Here is a 22,113-nt window from a genome sequence, read left to right on the forward strand (position 1 = left end):
CAGCTCCGACCCCCTCGTCAGTGTCTGGCACCCGACCCGTTGCCTTTTATAGGCCGTGTTTTAATTGCAGAGTAAACATTTGAGTCAGTCAGATGCAGAGCAGGAGAGTCAGATGGAGAGGGAGAGCATGGCTTGGCTGCTGACGATGATGAGGTGAAGAGGAGAAAGACGGGTGGAGGATGTGAGGGGAGGTCTACACCGTCTGCGGGAGTCAGTTTTTAAGCTTTGGGATTGTAGTTGGTGATATTAAACGAGTGAGTTTCTGCATGTAAACAGCCTTTGATCAAGTCATAAATGAGAGCATTAACACTTATCAAAATAGCTCAATAAGTTGTGGGCAATAGATGGAAATAGGAATGGAGAAAGGGTGCTGGACAACAGATGGTGAATGGGGGTCTTTGTTCCAGCATTACCTATAGATGACTGACCTCTTCTGGACAAACACAGAACAGCAGGGCCAAATGCATTATGTATGAGAACCACCTCTGTTCTAAACGGTCCCATCTGTGCAGCCTGGCCTTTGCAGATGCTGCTAAACTGCAATAAAAGCACAATTAACTCATGTGGAAGCCACGACTGCTCGTGGACTACAATGCAGCCTATTCATGATCCATAAGTCAGCTTTGTTATTCACACCAGGGGCTGCCTTGGAAAGAATCTGATCTGAGTTTCAGACGAACAAATAGCTCTATTGTTCCGCCTGAACCAGGCTGGAAATGAGCAACGAGACTATCTTCCTCTGGTGATTTCAGCCTCCTACGCGACAGCATAAACAGAGTCCAAATTCAATTATTTCTTTCCCCCACTATTGTCCGTGGGATAGGACAGATTAAGAAGTAGTATTGTATCCAAAAACAAAAGAAATGCTTTAATAAAAGGAAATAAATACAGTGCTTTGGATGGCAGTTAGAATCCATAACAGGCATGGGTTATTGCACAGCTCTAAGGACAGACACAAACTCTTTCCTGACATCCATTCAAAGTTAGAGCAACAGTGGTACCTGACACAAAATGAACACATTTCATTCAATAAACCCACAATAAATTTCAATACTTTTCTTTTTTCTTTTCTCTTTCTCACCCAGTGACTGATTACATTATGCTGCAGGCCCTTCTTTATTTACCACTGGACATTAAAAAGGCTGACAACACATCTGTGACTTAATTCTCTTTCTCAATAATGGCTTCAAACTGATGTCAACAGCAGTGATGGATTGAGACAACATGTCACAGCAGACATTTCCCTGACGCTTGCGGTGCCTTTAAACAAGAAAAAAATAAAATAAAAATAGACTGTTATCATTCAGAATGCTGTGCATTAAATGCTCATGTGGTCAAAAGTATGACGTGTCTCGACAAAAAGTTAAATGCTCTCCAGTTTAGTTACTTTTTCTTTGCGAGCAGAGATAACACAGTTTGAAAACCCGTGCTCGAATCAATAAATGCGAGAATGAAAAATGTGCAAAGTCAACATACATGTTGGAAAAACACAAAACATTGTTGTCATTGTTAGGATGGTCTGTCCACACTCTCACATCACGTATTTGCTGCGGCTGAACCTAACACAGTGCGACTTAAAGATCCAGAGGCCACAATGGAATTGTCCTTGTATTTTGCATTACATTGTCTGAGGTCTCCAAGGCAAACTACAAGCCTGTACCGTCCAGGTTACGTGTTAAAAGTGGGTTCGGCTTCTACTGCTGCAATGTAACACATGCTCAGCAAAAAATAAGAAATAAACATCAATAATGGGCTGTTTTCTACATCGATTCTGTGCAATTTCATAGCTGATGAAAGGGGCGAGATCCACCAGACCAAACATAGAAACACTTTCAGATTTCGCTCTCCCTTATTGTCACCTATCCGGTCGTCTGAGAGGCAGCCTGGTTTCCTTTGCATAAAAAAATGAAACAGATATTAAATACCAAGAAATGGATTCCATTCAGTGGTAGACCGGTCAACAACAGCCCTTGATTGTGTGGAAAAGTAAAAGCAGCGGCTTGCACCAAAAGCAAATTAAAAAAGAAGCTCTTTGATAGCTACGATAGTATAACAAGTAGGAAACAAAGAAAATGTTGACACTGACATTAATCTCTTAGTCTGTCACATGTGACTAATTCCATTTCTTCATCCATTGCAAATGTCTTATAAATGATTTCATCAGAAGCCCATAAACAATCATGAGTGGTTTCTTAGATGTGTGTTGGCACTCTCTGCAATGTCGTCTTGTTCCAGCATCCATGTACTATTAATATAACGCCATGCAAAGTGAGCATGTGATCTAACTTCTGCATAATCTTCACTGGGCATGTTTTTAAAAAGGACCACATTCGACAGATCTTTTTTTTTTTTTTTTTATAAGGGCTCTGATAAACCCAAGGCAAGAGTCACGATAAGCAGCAAATGTCATTTTTAGAAAACAGAAATCCTGATTCGGTGTCTCCAGCTGTCCACATTTTCTTTTGGAGTAAATTTGCAAATAGTGTCATTTAGGCAGATACCCAGTCTGGTGTCTAGTTTCTTTTCCAAGACTAGAAACAGAAATAAAGAGACAAGCTGACACATCTATTGATAAAATGAGGAAAGTGAAAATTGGTCACAAGAAAAGGCAAAAGAGATCCAAAACAATAAAGAAGCTATTTTTTTTTTTACCCTAGGTTAATTACTTCTTCGTGAAATATGCCTTCAAACTACTAATGCCAAGCAGCTAATAAGCTAGACACGTAAATGTTATTTGGCCGCAAGTTTTGAATCCCATTTCCCCAGAGATGAGATCCGGGTTTATATCCACAAGAGCCTGAAAATCACTAGGAAAAATATTTCTTTTTTTAATAAAAAATACATCTAGTACCCCTAATTTCATCTGGGTATCAATATAAAGATATAGCACAGAAAGTCCTCTCCATAACTTATGCTTAACATAGAAGCAGTAGTTTAAATGACTGATGCTTTTGTGTGAGACCTCTAATCTGGTGAATGACATCAATGTTTAAAAATAACAATTATTGTAAACCTCTGTATGTAAAGCAAACATCGCATGAGAACTGAAGATGTTTAGCTGTGACATTTGTGTGCCTGGTGCTGTTTGACTGTGCAGTATATAAAAGTGGCGCTTTGTTGATGTTTTATTTGGTGCAAATCTATTTAAAGAGTCAAACAATGTTAAAAAGAGGCAAACATGAAAAGAATCGGAGAAAGAACAACAGCTAATAATTGAATGTTTCTTATGTCTTTCTTCATACTTCAAAGACATCGTTAAAGGGATAATGGCCTACGTTTGTGTTTGGAAAAACTAAACAGGAATTCTGCAAGATTAAAACTATTTGGATCATTTTGAAAGGCATTTGCTTGTTTAGCATTACGTTTTTGAGATGTAGTAGCGAAAAGGTTTATTTTAAAGATAAAATTACAATATTTTGACAATTATATTTATCTCTCCTAGTTAAAAAAGAAAAAAGTAAAAGGAACAGACGCAGAACTCGAAGCCTGAGTGACCGAGGGTCAGGCATGTGTGTCACAAGGCTCCAGCATGAGTCTGCAGGGGGGGCTGAATTTAAGCACTGATTAACAGGAATTGTATGGACACTTTATCAACAGGCTGCAGCTGTTTAAGGTTGAAGATTTGGGGTTGAACTTAGAACTCTCGTCATGTGGATTTAACTTATTAGACCCTTATTCCATGTCTGTGTGTTGCTTGGGGGGGTCATACTGGCCAAGGGTGCACCTCCTTAGGGGTTCCTCGTCCAACATTCTCACCCTTAGGGTGCGCAACTGTGTACAAACTACACACAAAAAAAGAAGACAAAAATGCACATCTTGGAATTAAGTCAGTTTGTCAGTAATGATTCCCACGAGTTAAAAGCACGGGATCAAAAAAATAAAAGGTTTATTTTTGTGTCTTGTCAAGAAGTGGACATAACCCCCCTTCAGGGTTATAAGTCACCATTCAAGTGTGACGAATGTGCCGCCTCAGTCCGGCTCCGGAGTCTCTTCTGCTGGGTCTGAGGGTGCGGTCTTCTGCTTGTATATGAAGGTCAACAGGACGAGCGCTATGTCATGTGAGCACCAGTAACCGGTGTGCGAGGTCACCGCTGACCAATAGCGATTCTCCACCAGACCCTCCCGGAGCTCAAAGTCAACGCGCCGCTCCAGCTCCACTGTAAGACAGAAATAGAGACATCAGAACTGATTTGTAACCCACCAACAAATGATAGACGTTCGCCACGATTGTTTAGTGCCGGGACAGGTGAAGCGAACTCACATGACGTGTCAATAATGGGTGAGGTGGGCCGAATCATGGTGGAGAGGCCGTATGCTGACTGGCTTTCTGTCCGCTTCTGCTCCTCTTCCTCAGTGCTCGCTGCTCCCTCCAGTCCCAAAGAGACGGACGGCTGGCTGTTGGAGCGGGAGAAACGAGAGAAGAGGATGCCTCCGATGCCCTTCCCTATGCTCGCCGCTCCTACATTGGTTGTGGTAGAAGGAGAGACGGAAAAAGAGATATGCTGAGTGGGTTGAGGTTTCAGGGAACAAAAGGAATGCAAGTGAGGCCTTTCTTTCTGCTTTTATTTTATTTCTAAATTCAATATAATTCAAAGTAAAGGGTAAGCAAAGTGTATAAACCCATTCTCTATCCCGCCACATGATGGCACTGTTGATGTAGTAAGTGAGTATCTCACATTATATTGAACACAAATATTGAAACACACAGGAGAGAATGGATTCTACCTGTGGAGTAAGGAGCATCTCCCATTGCTGTCAGAACTCATGTTATTTCCCTATGCCGTTGTATGTATTAAAAAGAGATTATCTATCTCTATTATCATCACAGCAGTCTATCCTCACACATTTTTAGATAGTTAAATATGGTTTTTTTTATTGGCTTATTCAACAATTTTACGTTTAGGTACTGCATTCTTCACCACGAGGTAGCTTTAAAAGACCGATCTAGTCATGTGCACCACGAGAGCCAAATTTGGACCCGAATTTGAAAAGTGACGGCAGTGTCTTACCCAGAATGCTGGCCTTGCCCAGGTTGGTGATGGACTCTCCGTAGTGCCTGCGGAGGAGTACAGGAGAAGTACTCGGGCTGGGGATGCTCTCCGTGTCAGATGTCGGGTCTTTGACTGGGTTCAGATAAATAGGCCGGAACTCATCGTAAGGTGTGGGGTTAATGGCGCTACACCTGACAGAAAAAAGAAACCCCAAACGATTAAGACATACATACTCTGAAAAAATTCAGTGTGCGTACAAGGAATACCTTCAAGTGCTAAAAGACGTAAGTTCTTACCAGTGTATCTGAACAGGTGCAACGTTGCTGTAATGTTTGAGGATGAGGGGCTCCAGTCTGTAGGCCTGAACACATCAATACAACTTCAGTTAGCCTTCAGGACAGATACATTTCTTCACTTCTTCCAGCTGTCAAATGCAAACAGTGCACATTTTCAATTTCAACATCCTACTGAGTGAGTTGGAAAGGCCTGGTTTCCCTTTGCCGAGTGCAGTGGAAAATGGCAAGTCCAGTAAAAACAGCAAAATCACACCCTACATGTGTGTACTGGGCTGAAGTCAAAAAGAATTAAGAAAAAGGAAATCTAGACTTGGTGTCACAGGCCTGAGTGAGAAAGAGCCTCTGTATGGGCTGGGGTACTCTGGGGACACTGACCACAGGGTCTGTGGGATGGAAGACGTTGAAGAGCCGGCTGCAGAGGGAGGTGGGCAGGATGTGGTCCTGGTGGCAGCTGGTACCGGGCCGGATCCCTCTCAGAGCTAAGAACACGGCCAGAGGAGAACCCATGCAGAAGAAGTTCTCCACCTGCCAGACAAAAGATGATAGAAATGTCCTAAAGAGAGTCCTTGCTATTGACATCAATAGCATTTGTTGTGAACACAATGCTGTGAACGATAATCATTTATATTTTGTTTTCTCGTAATAATGGACACATGAAAATAATATACATTCAACTGTACCACAAATTATTACAGTACTAATATAGCATCTTACTTTAAATTTGAGGGCTGGGCGTGCTGGAGGTTTAGAGGCTTCCAGTGTGAGGAGTTGATTTTCCAACTCTTGTAACCTGTTAGAAGCAGAAAAGGTACACATTGCTCATAAATATATGATAACATTAAGGAAAGTTCCCTCTTTCTAAATATCCATGTATGCATTATTATAACGTCAAGCTACCAAGATATACTGATTTCTCCCAACAGCTACAAAAAAACATCTCAGTACCGCGTAGATCAACTAACTTACTTTCACAGCGGCTTCTTGTTTCACTAAAGTAACGGTGTGCACACTGAATGACATTACAAACAGGGCGATGGGGTGGTGCAGGGGAAATATATTAAAAGCCTCTTCCCTTCCGTTGGATCACGAGGTATCACATTACCCTGCCGCCTCGCAAAAACAAGCAGGAAACACAATTTGCCACCTGAAAACGGAGCATGTGATGAACAGCACAGTGCTATGTGTGCTCTTGGAGATCTTGACCACATTCACCCCAAAACAACTGTACATTCAACCCCTAAGGCCGAGCTAGGAGTCCCTGAAGACCCACGTCAGCGAGCTCTACCTATTCCTCGTGAGCTGTAGCTGCTCCAAAACGTGCTTCTCCTCGTAGGACATCCAGCGCAGGTCCAGCTCCTCCTCCACAGCGTGATGCGCCTGCTGACAGAAGCGCACGGGATCCCACCCCGTCATGATGTCGTAGGTGATGACGCAGCCGAGCGAGTGAGACACAATTGACACTTTGCCTCCCCTCTCTTCAAACTCGGGGTTCCGGGAGCAGAAAAGTGTGTACAGCCTGTTTAGCTCCTGCGTTAGGCCCTTGGTAATCTGGAGGGAGTGAAGGAGTTTCAGTAGAAATAGTGGGGTCACAGAGAAGTACCATTTCAGTTATTTTTGGAAGTGCGCGACTCTCACCTCGTCCCGGTAAAGGGGGCTGTTGTAGTACATGATGTCCATGGCACTGCTGTTGAGCATATCTCTCAGGCCTCTCACTTTGTCCGGAGTTATCGAGTCGACCGTATCTACGAAAACAAAGCCACACGATGGTGCCTGACTTCATACGATCAGTGGCCACTTTGTTAGCCATACTTACAAAGTCTAATGCAAAAACAATAAAACAGCTAATGTTCCGTTTCTGATCGACACTGCCAGAGAGGAATTAAAGGGATAGTTTTGATCATTTGAAGTTCGGCTGTAGGAGGTACTTCTCCTTAGTCAGTGTACTACATAGAGTAGAAAGAAATACTTAAATGTACATAAAAATAATAAGTTCTGTAAAGGGATGACCACGACTACGCTTCATTAACTTTTTCATTAGGAGAAGAAAGACCGAAGAATCCACCATATACAGCCTTAACACACTGCTCACGATTAAAGTACAAACCAAACAGAGTAAACAAACACATGTGAGCACAGTCTCAAAGACAACTGACTGACCTCCATCCAGTGCGAGTTTGGAGCGCCACTCGACAGGAAAGAACTCCACGTGCTCGTCGTTGTGCTCCAAAAAGTGCTTCTCCTCCATCTTCCTCACACCATCCCTCAGCCTGAGGAGACGCATTACAAAAGAAGACCATAAAGTGTGTGAGGATAACATTGCACACGGACATCCTTATTACACAAGAGTGGATTTTTGGTACATGTTGCTTGTTGCCAAAACAATTTCGATACAAAATGCAAGCTAAGTGCTTGATTCATAAACAATGAACGTCGTCACATTGCCCGGGCAGCAGTGAATTAGCTCTGCTACTGACTGACTAGGGAGTCTGTGTTTGCACTCGTTCTCTCACACAATTTAATGACCGTCGGTAAGAAGAGAATGATGCCCATTTTGCTACTCCCTGATGCAACACACACACACACACACACACACACACACACACACACACACACACACACACACACACACACACACACACACACACACACAGAGCAATGCTACTACTCCTATATGGGGCAGCATCAGCTCACAGGACACTCTAAATACACAAAGAGAGAGAGAGGTGAGGTCGGGTGTTTACATGGGTAAATGGAGGCTTTTAGGCAACTGGTTTGTGAATGGAGCACCTAATGCAAGTTTTGACAGGACTATCTGTCTATCAATTCTCAAGAGGGTGGAGCACTGCATTACAGAGCTTTCTGTGTTGCTCCCACTAGCTCTTACATTGGTATTGATTGGGCAATGATTTTTTTTTTTAAATTTTTTTTTAAACATACTAAGTTTAGCTAAAAAGGACACTCTGTTTATGTTTAAGAGGATAATAATACCATAAACCCTCCACAATTTCCCTACACTGCTGCTGATGAGTCTCAGAAAGGCACGGAGCTGACATTAGTTTAGTTTTAAAAATTAAATAAAAGCAAAACAAGCGGACTGGCTGGACACGTCAAGTTGATCTTTCCTCTTGGCTGGTGAAAGCCTGTATGCTGTAATCCACAGGGAGCTGGGAGTGAGGCTTAAAGTGCTCTGCAGCTTCACTTGGTCTACTTTAACTGCTTAGCTGGCCTAAGCCGCAGCCAGTGGCCCGGCGCTAACTCAGTGACACAGAGACACACATGGCTCTGGTCCGCACGTTCTGTACTACGGCCTGTAAATGCTCGCGGTCCAGGGCCAGTGTAGCGGTGCCATTCAGGGTCGGGGGTCATGTCTTTACACAGTACGTCACACTAAGGACTGTGCCTCGCTTGAGTCACAGTTCAAAACTGATCAACATCCTGGACACTGATGATGATTGCAGTGAGACTTCACTGGTGTTTCCCTCTTAAAAAGGAGAACAATAGACATCGTTTGCTCGATCAAGTCATTGTTGCGGCCTGTTATAACTTCCCCACTGTGGCCTTTACACAGATATCTACCATTGACAGAGTTCCCCACTCAAATGTTAAGCCTTTGAAAAATAAAAAGAGTGCGGCAGGCTGGTTAAATGATCAGCTGGCAGTATTAGGCCATGCTGATCATTTTGTGCCAAGTTTATGAGACATCTGTCTCTGAAGGTTGTGCCAGCATTCCAATAAAATGGGAAGAAATGTACTTTTATTTGTGCTGCTCGAAGCATTCGAGGCGGTGCCATCGGTGCGAGTGTGCGTGGATGGACATTTAGATTAGATGCTGATGGGCAGGTGGCACCTTGCATGGCAGCCTATGCCATCAGTGTATTAATGTGTGTGTGTGTGTGTGTGAGAGAATGTTGACATGTAGTGTACAATGCTTTGAGTGGTAGAAAACTAGAAAGTATATTTACATGGAAGCAAAGCTTGAACTAAGGATTAATGGTGTTGGTGTGACTGGTTATTTACATATGTTTTAACACTGAGATAGCATAAGTCCCAGTTGTTTGATATATATAATTAATTAATTTAGATTTCTGTCCGATATTAGGATGTAAAAGGGTATTTATGTTCTCCACATATATTTCACAATGTTGTGTTGCGTGCATATTCTTACTCGCCTCACTAAATGCAAAGTATCAGGCAAATGTGTATAAGACATCAGCAGGAGAAGACAGAGGGTGAAACAGATGGGAAGAGAGGGGAGAACTAAATACAAAAAGTGCAGGTGCAGTGTTATCGAGAACTTCCACCCTGAGTGGCCTTGGATGAACAAAGATGAGGTGTGGGAGTGTGAGACATTCAATGGTGATTCTCAGGAGACGGGCAGTGCCACTGTAATATTAAGCCTGGCCCCTCCAACGGTGACAAATGTTTTCGTTTTTCACTCCGCAAACTAACTATTCATGAGCAGTGATGAATGAAATGTAGGTCAACAATGAATGAGTATTCTTGTGTTTGTTACATGTACACCGTATTTACTAAATGCAGTAATATGCTACTTATACTCCAATTCAGCTGTGAATATATAATAAGCAGTGCCTAAGTTGTTCTGTGAAAACTGTAACTGCGCATTCCACAAATACACAAGTTGCATACTTGGCGATGGCGCTGGATAAAAAGGTTATTTGTAGATGCAATAACCTGCCAGACCGGTTAATGAAAACACAACGTGCATCATCGGGAGGGTGGAGAACACACGGAAATCTCCTAAAAGAACAAGATGTTGTTGCGCTTTTGTTGTAGATATACAAGGTGAAAAGAAAGAAGAAGTGAGCTTTCTTTAGAAAAGGAAAAACAGAATGAGAAGTGAGAGAGAGGAAAAGAAGAGGAAAAGAAACACAGTTTATGGCATTTCAAACATTTCGCCACCCGAGGAAGATTTTTTTCTTAAACTTAGATTTGGTTGCGTGTGCGATACAGTGTGCGAATAAATTTAAAACTGCTTTCACAGTCTAATGGAACAAAAGTGAAAAACTCTGTAGCTTTACCGATATAAAACAACATGCATACAAGCAAATCCTCAATCCCATTATGTGTTATAAAAACTCACATTCCAGTGTTTTTAATAATGCGTCCTTGGTCCATCTTCTGTCCAATCCCATGAACCACAAAGACGATGTGTGTAGTCTGAGGAGGTCTGTCCTCAGGTGAGGCCTCCTCGACAAAACCCCGATGAAGCCGCGTTCCACTGCTGGATGCTGGGAGAGGACAGATCACAGGCTCGTACTGTTACTTACTGTATTTAGCGATTGGAAGGGAGTTTTGTACAGCAAGAAAAGCAAAACAAATCTACATTTTGTAAAGTATTTTCTGTGCAAAACAAAAAACAAACACACATCCCGACTATGTTCAATCCCCAGAAGGCTATAAATATCTGTGTGTGTTTAAGTAACGTGCTGCTCTGAGTCCAAAGAGGCCAGTAGGTGAGATAACTACCGTGACTGTGCCAGCACTTGTAACGTGCCTCGAGGGTTGACCGCGTGTCCCCATTTAGAATCTATAGTCTCGTCCAGTCATGTGCTGCTGTCTAGATAGCACTAAAGGAGATTTCCCTCACTGAGCATTTGCGTGAGGCAGAGGAGGTCGACATAGCCAGCGACAGCTCCTCTTATTATCTGCGAGCGGGAGATGAAAATGCACAGTACAGCTGTGGATCAGATTACAGTCATCCATACAGATCAAAACGTCGAACATGGGGTCAAACCGCAGCTGCCGCCTGCCTGGGAATAGCAGATGGACACTGGGTGGTTTTCTGGGCTAATCCAGTTAAGAGACTGAAGTGTACACAGCCATGTTTAAACAACTGTTGAGTAATAGAAAATGGGGACACACTGTCAATAAGTATATCATGTATTCGATGGGCAGAAGAGTAGGAACTAGTTAGCAACTGTTAGTATGCGCACAAAAGAAACTAAGGTGGTGAATAGTGTAATTATTAGCACAAACAAATACAGACTGATCATGTTTCTGAACCTTAACGGAAAAGATAAAAAACAATGTGTAGATTACAGACCTTTGGAGAAGCCCAGTTTCTGGGTGACGGTGCGTGCGATTTTGGAAGTAGTGGCATCGCTGTAGAGATACACCTCATCCACGCTGTGCCAGTCCACATGGGTCCGACTCAGCTTACTACTGTGGATGGCTGTGGGGAGGGGGGGGTGAGGCAGTGAGAGATGAGTGAATGAATGAACAGAGGAAAGAGTGGAGAGCATTGGTAGATGGTGTGGGGGAAATTGGGCAAAGAGAAGGGGAAAATCAGGGAAAAGGATCACCGATACAAAAGGGATGCGATTACGAATTCCAAGAGAACAGAGGGAGAGGAGGGCGAAGACATTGTGAGAATTACACCAAGGTGTGATCATCTTAAAACGCAGTACGATGAAGCAAAAGTGTAGGAACACTATTCACGGCCCAATCAAATGCAGTCTGGAGCATTGATCTGCAGGTGGAAGAGGAAAAAAAAACACACCAAACTATCGCACACCATGATTGCATAGTTCAGCTCTTGCTTGTCTGTCCTGCTTGTGTGTCGTCAGACCGAAGATGTTTTATCCGCAGGTGTCTAAAATTAATTTCACCCTCAGTTCAATTTCTCTCCATGTTGTTGCTTCAAACTGAAACGCAGTGGCTCGGGCAAGTAAGAGCAGAGGTGTGGCTAGGGAGGAGACGCTATTTGCTTACAGAGGAGCGATAAATTAAACTGGTTGACTTGAGAGTTATTCAAGTCTCTGCAGCATGTCCTTTAAACATCCTGTGCAGTCAGGTTCATCAGGATGAAATAAGTGGAGGACTTTGGCGTCGGCCCAGTGAGTGCCTTTGAGGCAGTGAGTGCCTTTTGTGAGGGCTCTTTGTACGGCTCCGAACCAATCAGGGGATTAAAACCTCGATTGGTTCGAGGTTTACCCCATCCTTAAGGATGGGGTAAAGTACTTGGAGGAATAAAAAAATAAATAAAAATGCCCCAGATTACTTTTCTAACACATGTGTAACAATATAGTCCCACAAACAATAAAAATAACAGTAGCATTGTATTGCAGTTGGGCTTCGAGAAGTACACTGAGAACCTATACAGGGCTTACTGAATATCCTTTCATAGGTTTCATAGAGGAGTAGAAATATGAACCACTTGTGTCATGTGTCAGACCTTTCATTAGGTTTTATATCTTCTCATTCGTCCTTGAATATTTGGACTTTTATAAGACATTCCTTAGTGTATATAGTATACGAGGAAGTAAGGAGTAAATAAGACACGATAAGTTGTCTCTATTCCCACTTACCATGTAAATTAATAAACCAAAAATATATAAAACAGAGCCATGTGTCTGTGTGTCACATGGTGAAGTTAAACTGGGCCTCTGCAGCCTGATTTCTTCATTGGACGAGCATGACTGGTGGGTAATGTGAGGCCAAGCAGTTATTGCACCTTAGATGTTCACTCTGAGGGCAACCAGTGTCAACAGGAATGGCTGCCTCTGAAGGAGTAGAACAAGCAGGGTGTGGAAGAAGAATGTGCTATAAGGAACAGAAGCGTAGGAGTAAAAGGGCACTCGTTCAATTTGGAATAACAAAAAGGAAGGACATTGTTTTTCCCAACCACATAAAACAATAAAGCTCATGTCCTGAGGAACCTGAGGTGAGAGCTGCAGCTTCCTAAGTCGCACGTTTCCATTTATCTTTAGCAGATCCTCAAATGAAGCCACTATAGACTGTTGAGCTATATTCATAGCCGAGTCCACTGTAAAACAGGAGGTATTAGTCCAGCTAGAATAGAAACTACTGTATGGTGAAGTTTTCCCGTTAGCTGGCTTTATCAATACAAAATAGGAGTCTGATGGGATTTATAGGCGTCAATGTAGCCAGCAAGGGGCTGTTTTGGGACACTTCCTGTTTTACAATGAAAGGCGATGCATTGCAAAAGTAAGGGAAAGGCAGGGGATCAGAATGTACAGAGGAGCCGGAGCTCAAACACCAAAGTTTAGAAGAGTTTACCGAGAGCTTTCTCTTACACTGCTGGTGAATTACAGAGGGACACACAGGATGAGGAAAAGGGCTAAAAAGATAGTGATGAAGGGCAGAGAATGTGACAAAGAGCGTGGAGGAACTGGGTGTTACAGAAAAAAGAGAAACAAGGAAATTGTGTGAGGGAGAGTTGGGTAACTATACGGGAAGCACAGAGCTGGGAGGGGAGGGGTGAAAGAAATTAAAAAGGAAGGGCCCCCTCTAACTAATCACGTCTGCATTGCGCTTTGGAACATTTGTCCAACGATGAGATGGCAAGATACCAGTTACAACCGTTTCCTGGCTGTAGAATAAAAAAAAAAACATATCGGCTACATTCCCCTCATAAGGTTTTCACACCTCTTGTAGCGAAGGAAAAGACAGAGTATTAGGTTAATCTTAATGTAATGTAGTAGTAGTACTAGCAGTACTGTAATACTCTCAACCCAGGGTCTCTGTTGAGGTCAATGGCCGCTTAGATTAACTGTGAGATGAGGACTCAGACCCCGAGACCTCTCCGTTTAGAATTCTTGACGAGGGTCAATACACCCAGAACTAGGACAGCTACAGACGTCTAAAAGGGTGACTCTCCTCGACATGTTAGGGGGCTATAGCAGAGGACCACAAGGGCCCCACTGTCCAGCTCATCACTTGTGTACGGCTCTCAACAGAGAGCTTTGTTCGCTGCTCTTAGAGCGAGGACTGGGGATGGTTCATTAATGGCGGTCAAACCGCCAGAAGGGAGATGAGGAAAGGAAAGCAATGAGGAGGTGGGAGACGGGGCCGGAGAGATAAAATGGGGTAAAGAAGGGTGGCTTTTTTAGGACCAGCCTTTCTTGTTTCACATCTACTGGTTTAAAGGGTCTTGCCCTAGCAGTCGAGTGAACCATGTTATCTAACTCACTATCCCAGTAAAAGGAGAGGAGAGACGGGAAGGAAAAGTTTCCTCAAAAAGCAGCAGCAGCAGTCGTACCAAACTCTGGGTCACAGCACAAAAAGGGAGAAGCTCTAGCGACTAGGCCCAGTTAGGGCTGCAATGGAGCACTGACAGAGCAGCCAAAATCCATTTATACACAACCATTTCTAACTGAGCCTAGGTCTAGTTTGAAATATTAGACTGAACAGGTCTGAACCACAACAGAGAGGAAAATCTAGTTCCGTAAGGATCTAGGATCGACTAGGAGAGAGCACACAAGCTAGCAGGTCTGATACAGCAGAGGTACAAATAAAGACAGAAAATAACTTGGTATTTTACAGTACCTTGGCAGCGTTTGCGCTTGTGACATGTAGTTTTAGCACTCGTCTGATATCCACTCCATTTGAACAGAAAAGGGAGGTAGAAAGGGGGCAGGTGGGAGAGAACTAACAACCAAGAGAGAGTGAGTAATGGCTATGATTCTGGCGTCAGTCACACACACAGGCTACCGCTGTCATCACTCCTGATCACTCCTATCAAGTAGCGCTGCTATCAGGTTACCACTGACAGAGCCTGGGCTAACCTTAAGACAATGTCAAAAAGTGCAGCGCTGCTTGACACGATGACTAGCGGAGCGTCTGCTTTACACTCATTACAGAAAGCTACTGTCTTCACTGTGAAGATCAACACGTCAAGACGTTTGACAAATGTGGAAGACACTGAAACTCTTCTGGGGAAAAAAAAAAAAAGGCAGTATCATTGGAAAACATTTAGTTTGTTAATAACAAACTTGTATACAGTAGGTGGAAGTTTCTTTGCCACATTAGTGCATGACTAAAATAAGGAGAAAACAATATAAAAAAAAAAAAACCTACAACTACAAACAAAACCTCAAAAGTCACTGACAGCATCTCGTAGCACTTATGTTTCCAACTGGGTTAACACATAGGATACTAGATAATAATAATAATATACTGTATATTAAGGAACATAATGACAACAAACATACAAATAGATCTGTGAGAGTACAATATTACTCTTACTTGGAGCTTGACAGGTGAGACAAATGACATGCAGTGTGGTTGAATACAATCTTTCAGTCGAGGAAACATTGGGTAAGCTGTAGCATTTTTAGAGAGGGATGAGTAAAGATGTGAATCGTTATTTTCTTTGGAAAGTTATTGAGTTAAACAATTGTGCTTTAGTGGTAACTGGAGAAATAAAGGCTACGGTACGAGTGATTCAAATGGTAAATAATGTTCTCTGTCAGTAAATTAAAAGCTACACTGACAAGAGTTCATGGTTCGAAGGTAACCAAATCCAATTCTATTTTACTGATCAAAACATATTTTAAAAGCAGCCAAACAAGTGTGTCTGCTATGATCTTAATAACACACATAGCAACACTTACAAATAAACACTAATGGACGGAGATCAAAGATAAGTTATTAATTAGGTCATAGATATTGGTAAATGTGTGTTGTATTCAAATGATTGCCCTACCTTCAGTACCAGTTCAAATAAAACTTACAGCAGCCATATGATCACTGAACCACTGAATCCGTTGTAAATGGATGTCTGACATCTAAAAAGACCTTCTCTGCATTTGTTAATCAAATCAGCAAAGTCTACAAGACTCGGCTAAATCCTTCATTCCGTGATAACACAGACATCTGACTTGCAAATGTCAGCAGTGTCTCCCTCAGCAGAGGTGAAAGGCTGAGGAGGAGGAGGAGGAGGAGGAGAGACCTGCTGAGTGCACAGGAAGTTTGTTTGCAGTAAAAGCGATCGGTAAAGTCCATTTGGGCATTACGGCACTGATGGATCCATCAATATGAATATGTGTTCCCTAATGACTGGAATATCTACGTGATGAGGAAAAACTCATTGGTGTGGCAGCTTGTAGTGCATGCTCAGCCTCGGGGGTTAAGATCACACTACATGACTTTTGGGTCACCTGAAGGCATGTTTAGACAAAACATTTCAAAAACCTCAAGAGCTGGTTTGTAGATGATCAATTGTTCTTTCGAGCACATGTCTGCTATCAACCATGCAGTGTTCCCAGCCTCATGTAACGGTTAAATATGTAGTGCACACAAACACACGTGTGGGCCTTGCCTACCTCAAACAAACCAAAAGCATTACGCTGACAGATGATTTATTTTCCCTCTGCCGTCTGATAGACAGACGGGGACACACCCTTTAGTTTCCACAATGGGCTTACTGCTCTATGCGCGCGCGCGCGCGCACACGCACGCACACGCACACAGTGATTAAGAAAAACATTTGTGAAGGACAATTCATCATTTCGAGTTGACAGAAGTCCTCCAATTAATTCTTTTTTCTTCCGATATCTGAAAGATCTACTAGGATAGCACTAAAACCGACTAGTGAGCTTTTATTTAGTAAAGAATACTATATCACGCAGACACCATTTTTACTTCTGTCCTGACTTCGTCCTTTACGATTCATTAACAAAAGTACATTTGTATCACGAAGACGAACATTTTGTACCTTGTGATCCTGCCCACATTATGATGTTATGCCTGCATAGCATGTTGGTAGGCCTCCCATATTGCCTTCTGCTTTACCAACCTTTAGCCTCAGCCAGCTAGCTACTCAGACACAGAGAAGGACGGGAGAGGAGAGTAGAGATGGGGAGGGGAGGAGATAGCGGGGGGGGGGATGTATGTACTGCAGTACTGCTTACTGGCTTTATGGTCCATTTATCAATTGTAATGCAGTTCAAGGTAGCCCGCTTACGGCTCAGAGTGCTTTAGATTATTAGCTCCAAGATGAAATACTCTACTGTAAAGGCTCCCTGCAATAAAGACCAAAACAAGGTGAAAAACAAGGTGAATTAAAAGGATTTATCACTCACTTTGCTTTCACACTCGGCTAAATATAGGAGTGGAAAGCAATCTGCCAACAGAGGCAGCAGGAGGGTTTCAAAACAGATGCTCGCTGTTTCAAGTTAATGCGTAGAGGAAACGTGTAAAAAATACAGCGGGCATTAGGTTTTAATGACATGTATTTTGTAAGGGTATGTACTTATTTCTCACCTCATGATATGGTGAGAAGAATTATAAAAAGGTACAAGTCGGCTATGAGGCTGAGCCTTCTGTTTACAAGCCTGCTTCCACGTAGAGATCCACTCGTGTCATGTGTACATGTACACGAGTGCTTGTGGACCGGGGCTGACCTTCCAATTTTCATTCAAGAGTTCTGTGATCCAGCTCAGGAAAGTACCGGCAGCTACGAGCACATCGCACAAAACGGTGACGATGCGAGGCCGGGCTGACCGACCCAGAGAAGTGTGACTTTCTTCTGCTCTGTTGACATCTTTATTTATAGGACTTCATTTATTCTGGGGGGGGGGGGGGGTGATCCTGTCAGTCACAGTGTGCTAGAAACTTGAAGGCTTGAAAATGATTGATAGCAATTTGCTGATGATTTATACATTTGCATAAATGTTCCAGATGATCTTTGTCTCTCAGTTGTAATGATTGCAAGACTAAACATTTTGTCCCTCCCTTTTAACAGTTGCTGCATCTTTTTTTTCTCTCTCCGTGCTTCGCTCCGTTTATCTGCCACATTCACACACCCACACATTCATCACCAAGTGAAGGTCCTGTAGATCTGGCTGCCTTAAGGAGACGGCTGAATCAAAGAGCCTCTTTCTTATTGCCTCTCGCAGCTAAAGCCCGCTACGTTTCGCCTCAGCCAGACAGAGAACGCCCTCTTCGTGTACGAAGCTGCACCTGCTTTGCATCGGGAGGATGACATGACAAAACCTACACTCACGTGAATGGAAGCACCTGCTCCATTCATTTCTCTCCACGTTGAATCGATAGGGTTGTCACATAAAAATAAATATATATATATATATATATATATATATATATATATATGACGCACAACGCTTTCCTTTTGGTTTATTGTGAAACTGTTGACTTTACTCGTAATGGGATTCATTAGTAATAATGACTATGAGAGTACCAACACAGCACTATATATGTGTGTTTTTTTGTTACTGCCTGCCTGCCTGCATTAAAAATACTGCAGGGTTAGCGAATGCAGCAGTAAAATACTGGCGATTGAGCAATAATGTGTTTTGGCCTTGTGTTTCTACCCCGAAACCGCACACTGACTCCGTCACAACATTCAATCTCTAATGTAGTTATCATGAAGTCATCAGCTGCAGTTATTTATTCAGACTTGAGTAACCAGAGTGGATGCTTCAGTGCTGTGTTGTTTAAAAGATCTTTCTAGATTGAGGAGCGTCTGTCACATTTCCTGAAAGCACACAGCCTTATCCGTGTTCTTCTACTCTTCCCCGTCCCCGTTTCTCTCACCATCTTTGCTGTCGACGGTCCTGACCAGCAGGTCCGTCTCGAAGGTGTCCTGCATTTGATGCCCGCGGAAATGGTTCAGGTGCTCGTGCTCGATGAGGTCACTTTCCTCTTCCTCCAGCGGGAGCCAGGTGCCGTCGATAAACCACTGGCCCCTCATGACTGGAATATGGTCTTGTTCTGTAAGACAGTAAAAAAAAAAAGAAAAAGAAAAAAGAAATAGCATGGATTTAGATACAAAAGAACGACTTAACCGTAGGGATGGATGTTTAGGGAGCCAGCCTTCTTGGGACAAGAGCTGTAGTCTGTGGTGGAATACTTATCTAAATTACGAAACTTGAGATTTTGTTCAGCTCTTCGTGGCATTGTTTTTTCTACGAATGTGGATGCCAAATGATTCCCACTATACCTCTCATCTAAAAGGTGGTGGTAACACGCCAAGACATGCAGCGACGTGCCAACAAAGGCACGGGAGAGGAAGCCTGCGAGCTTGTAAACACGGGCGTAAACAATGCTGGATTTAAACTGCTTTGGTCACTTTTTAGTAACTGAGTGCATTGCTTGGAATTTCAGAATGTGTTCTGGACGACACTTAACTCAACAAGTCTGGCAAATCCAGGGGGGGGGGGGGGGGGCAAGTCTCAGCGGCTCATGGGGCGGGGACAGTTTTGATTACAGTGAGCAGCGTTATTAACCGACTCTCTGGTGGTGAATAAGATTGTACAGGCAGTACTGTGCAAAGAGACAGACTCATTTCTGAACAGTGAGACTGCTCATCTGGAAAAGGTATGAAAGCACATGAGCACGCTCTTATCTACGGCCAAAGAGGCCCACGAAACCACGCTAAGATAGACACACAAGAAAGACACACTGATAAGAGGCTCACAGTAACGACTATTCACTCGTTTGTTAAGGTGGTTCGTGTTTGGCCAGTTAAGATAAGTCTGTGCGCTTCACAGAACACAATGTTTCACGTTCTAAGTGACCTTTTTACCTTGTTAAAACATAAAGCTCTTACACGGCCCAACACCTCAGTCCATTGTATTTGTGTGGATGTTTTACTTCTTGGATTACAGTATATCAACATCCCCGCCTCTCCACATCTCCTATTGCATGAACAAACCTCTCTCCAGTCCTAACTGATATGCTTTTGACTTTTTAAAATAACATCCTTCAACCTCAGTAGTGCAACAGGGCATTAGGTGTCAACATGACATTGTGTTTTCAGTGGTACAGGCCAGGCTGAAAAGGCACAGGAATGTCTGAGCGGACTACAAAAGGACTTAACGTCCACAGCAGGAACATTGAGGAAAATAACTGCTTCTCTAAATGTAACTTGGCATCAACCTTCAAAAGAACCGGCTACCCATGAACCCTTTCATCGAGGTCGGGTTTGCCGAGGCTCTACACTGGTGACCGACTTCATTTGTTCCCGGGCCTTTTCCTGGAAATGTCCATGAATTAGTTAGCACAGGTCAGCTGAGTCTAATAGATTGACTTCCTGGGTTGCTTGGATGTTCCCAAAAGACAAGAGGAAGTAATTACTTAGCCAGTGAAAGAACCGCAAAACAACGCAGGAGTCAGTCAGTAACTCAACTAAATGGGTAATCAAATGCTGGTTTGTATCTTTAAAGGGGGAGCAGATTGCACGTTGCTGTCAATGAGTCACTGTATGACCTGTGGGCCATTCATCTGCATGCTGTCAGCCATTATACTGCAGAATATTAAGTATATATGAGGTATAGGCACACAGCAGGAATCAGTGCCTATGGAAATGCACTTAGTGATGCTTTTGAGACCAGAAACTACACAACTTGTGACTGACGCAAAGCAAAAACATACATTTGTAGACTTTGTTTACGTTATATTTCCCATGACACTCACGCTTCCAGTAAACAGGATTACATTCCTTCTCTTTGACGTCCACTTCGTAGAGCCCTCCCCGGACACAAACGGGCTCAACGTTGATTTCAACGCTGTCAGGGTCCCTCTCCTCCGAGGACACGGTGGATGTGTCCACGGACCCGTGGCCTCCGTGCACACTGCTGGTCCTCGTCTCCACCGGCACTGCGCTGTTAAGTCCCCTGCTTTCCACACCGTTAGTTCCGCAATCTTCATCCCCAACGCCGTTCTGGGAGCCCGCCGCACCAGGGTTCAGCTCACAGTATTTCCGAAACATACGCTCGATATTAAGCGAGTCGTGCCCGAGGAAGGGTTTCCAAGTTTTCTTGTCCTCCTTGTAAAACCACCGCACTTCCTCCGCGCCGAGCTCCGTGACCACCTCGTTGAAGCGGTGTCTGGAGCTGTTGGACCGCGACCTCTTCCTCCTCTCGAACAACGGGCCAGCGTTGTTGCCGTCGGTGTCGCTGTACTCCAGAGAGCCGCTGTCGAGGAAGGCCGTCGGTGAGCTCAGGTCCAACAGCAGCCCGCCCTGGGCGCTGTGGTGTCTGGCGTGTAGGAGCGGCAGGTGTCCGTCCAGTCCCGACTGGACCGAGGACATTCCTGCCTGCATCGTGTCGTCCATGGGAATCATCTCGTGACAGCACGGAAACACATCGCTCCCCAAATCCCACTCCTTGTTGTTGTTGATCAGCGAGCCTTTCCTGTCGGCGCTTAATGAAGAGCTGAACGTGGAGGTTTTGGTTGTAACATTGAAACTGCTCATAACTGCCGTTACCCGAGCAACCCAACCACACACTACCTCCTCGTCTGCCACTTCACGTTAAAGCTCTCACCATTACTTCACAACATGTCATACTGAAGAAATGAAAGACCTCCAGACAAACTGCCACCGCATGTCCGTTTTTGCCCCACAGCTGTCGCTACATCAGTTTGTTAGCTCGCTAGCTAAGCTAAGCTAATGAAGCCGGCTGTAGAACTCCGCGGCTAGCTTATTAGCAGGTCTGCAACCGGAAAACCTGTTCTCTCCCTTTTCTCCTCCTCTTAAACCAATAAAATGTTAAACCATCGTCAAACCACTTTAGTTGTCACCGGGTCGCTTTAGTCCAGCTTGATAGGCGTAATATTTGCAGTCACCATACTTTGTGGGTGCTCCAGTCTCTGTGGAATTTCAGGTTCATTCGTTGTCCAAACAAATGTTGCACAGAGACAGTACTGCGATGCGCGTGTGTATTGCTTGACAGCTGACGCATTGAGCCCAGGATTCAATCGTGAACGCGCACGTACAAACTGCGCGAGCATGACGACATCCCGTCCGCTCATAAACTGCGTTCTTCTTGTTGTGCACCAGATGGAGACAAACAACCATTAATGGTTATTCGTCTTAATTTAATGGTTTATAACATGCAATGAATTGAGCCTCCACTAGCTGGCAGCAAATACCAACTCAAAATAAAGCAATATCCCTGCTGGCCTGCTATTTTTTGGAGAGATTAGAGTAAATGTACTGTCTAAAAACCCTATTACAAACTTTTGCAACTTTTGTAGTCAGAAGGGTGGCCAAAGTAACAAGAACAGACCAACACAGCATGAAGGCAAACTCTGCTACA

The 22,113-nt window shown here is 43.6% G+C and overlaps 1 protein-coding gene across 2 annotated transcripts; it reads right to left on the reverse strand.

Annotated features, from left to right (window-relative positions):
• Positions 1-847: 847 nt before the first annotated feature.
• ddhd1a (DDHD domain containing 1a) lies at positions 848-21,741 on the reverse strand. Of its 2 annotated transcripts, XM_031847597.1 has the most exons (14): positions 20,489-21,741; positions 18,608-18,784; positions 14,597-14,698; positions 11,352-11,480; positions 10,389-10,536; positions 7,445-7,554; positions 6,923-7,029; positions 6,573-6,835; positions 6,002-6,077; positions 5,663-5,812; positions 5,288-5,352; positions 5,010-5,182; positions 4,262-4,459; positions 848-4,157 (listed from the first exon to the last, which is right to left on the reverse strand). In XM_031847597.1, exons 1-14 carry the CDS (start codon positions 21,267-21,269, stop codon positions 3,970-3,972), a joined length of 2,667 nt encoding a protein of 888 aa, XP_031703457.1. In that variant the 5' UTR covers positions 21,270-21,741; the 3' UTR covers positions 848-3,969. The 2 variants fall into 2 exon arrangements, with proteins under 2 accessions (XP_031703457.1, XP_031703458.1); XM_031847598.1 differs by lacking the exon at positions 14,597-14,698.
• Between the last annotated feature and the right edge of the window lie 372 nt (positions 21,742-22,113).

Source organism: Anarrhichthys ocellatus, unplaced genomic scaffold (assembly GCF_004355925.1).
Source record: "Anarrhichthys ocellatus isolate YVR2014 unplaced genomic scaffold, GSC_Weel_1.0 scaffold7, whole genome shotgun sequence".
NCBI lineage: Eukaryota > Metazoa > Chordata > Actinopteri > Perciformes > Anarhichadidae > Anarrhichthys > Anarrhichthys ocellatus.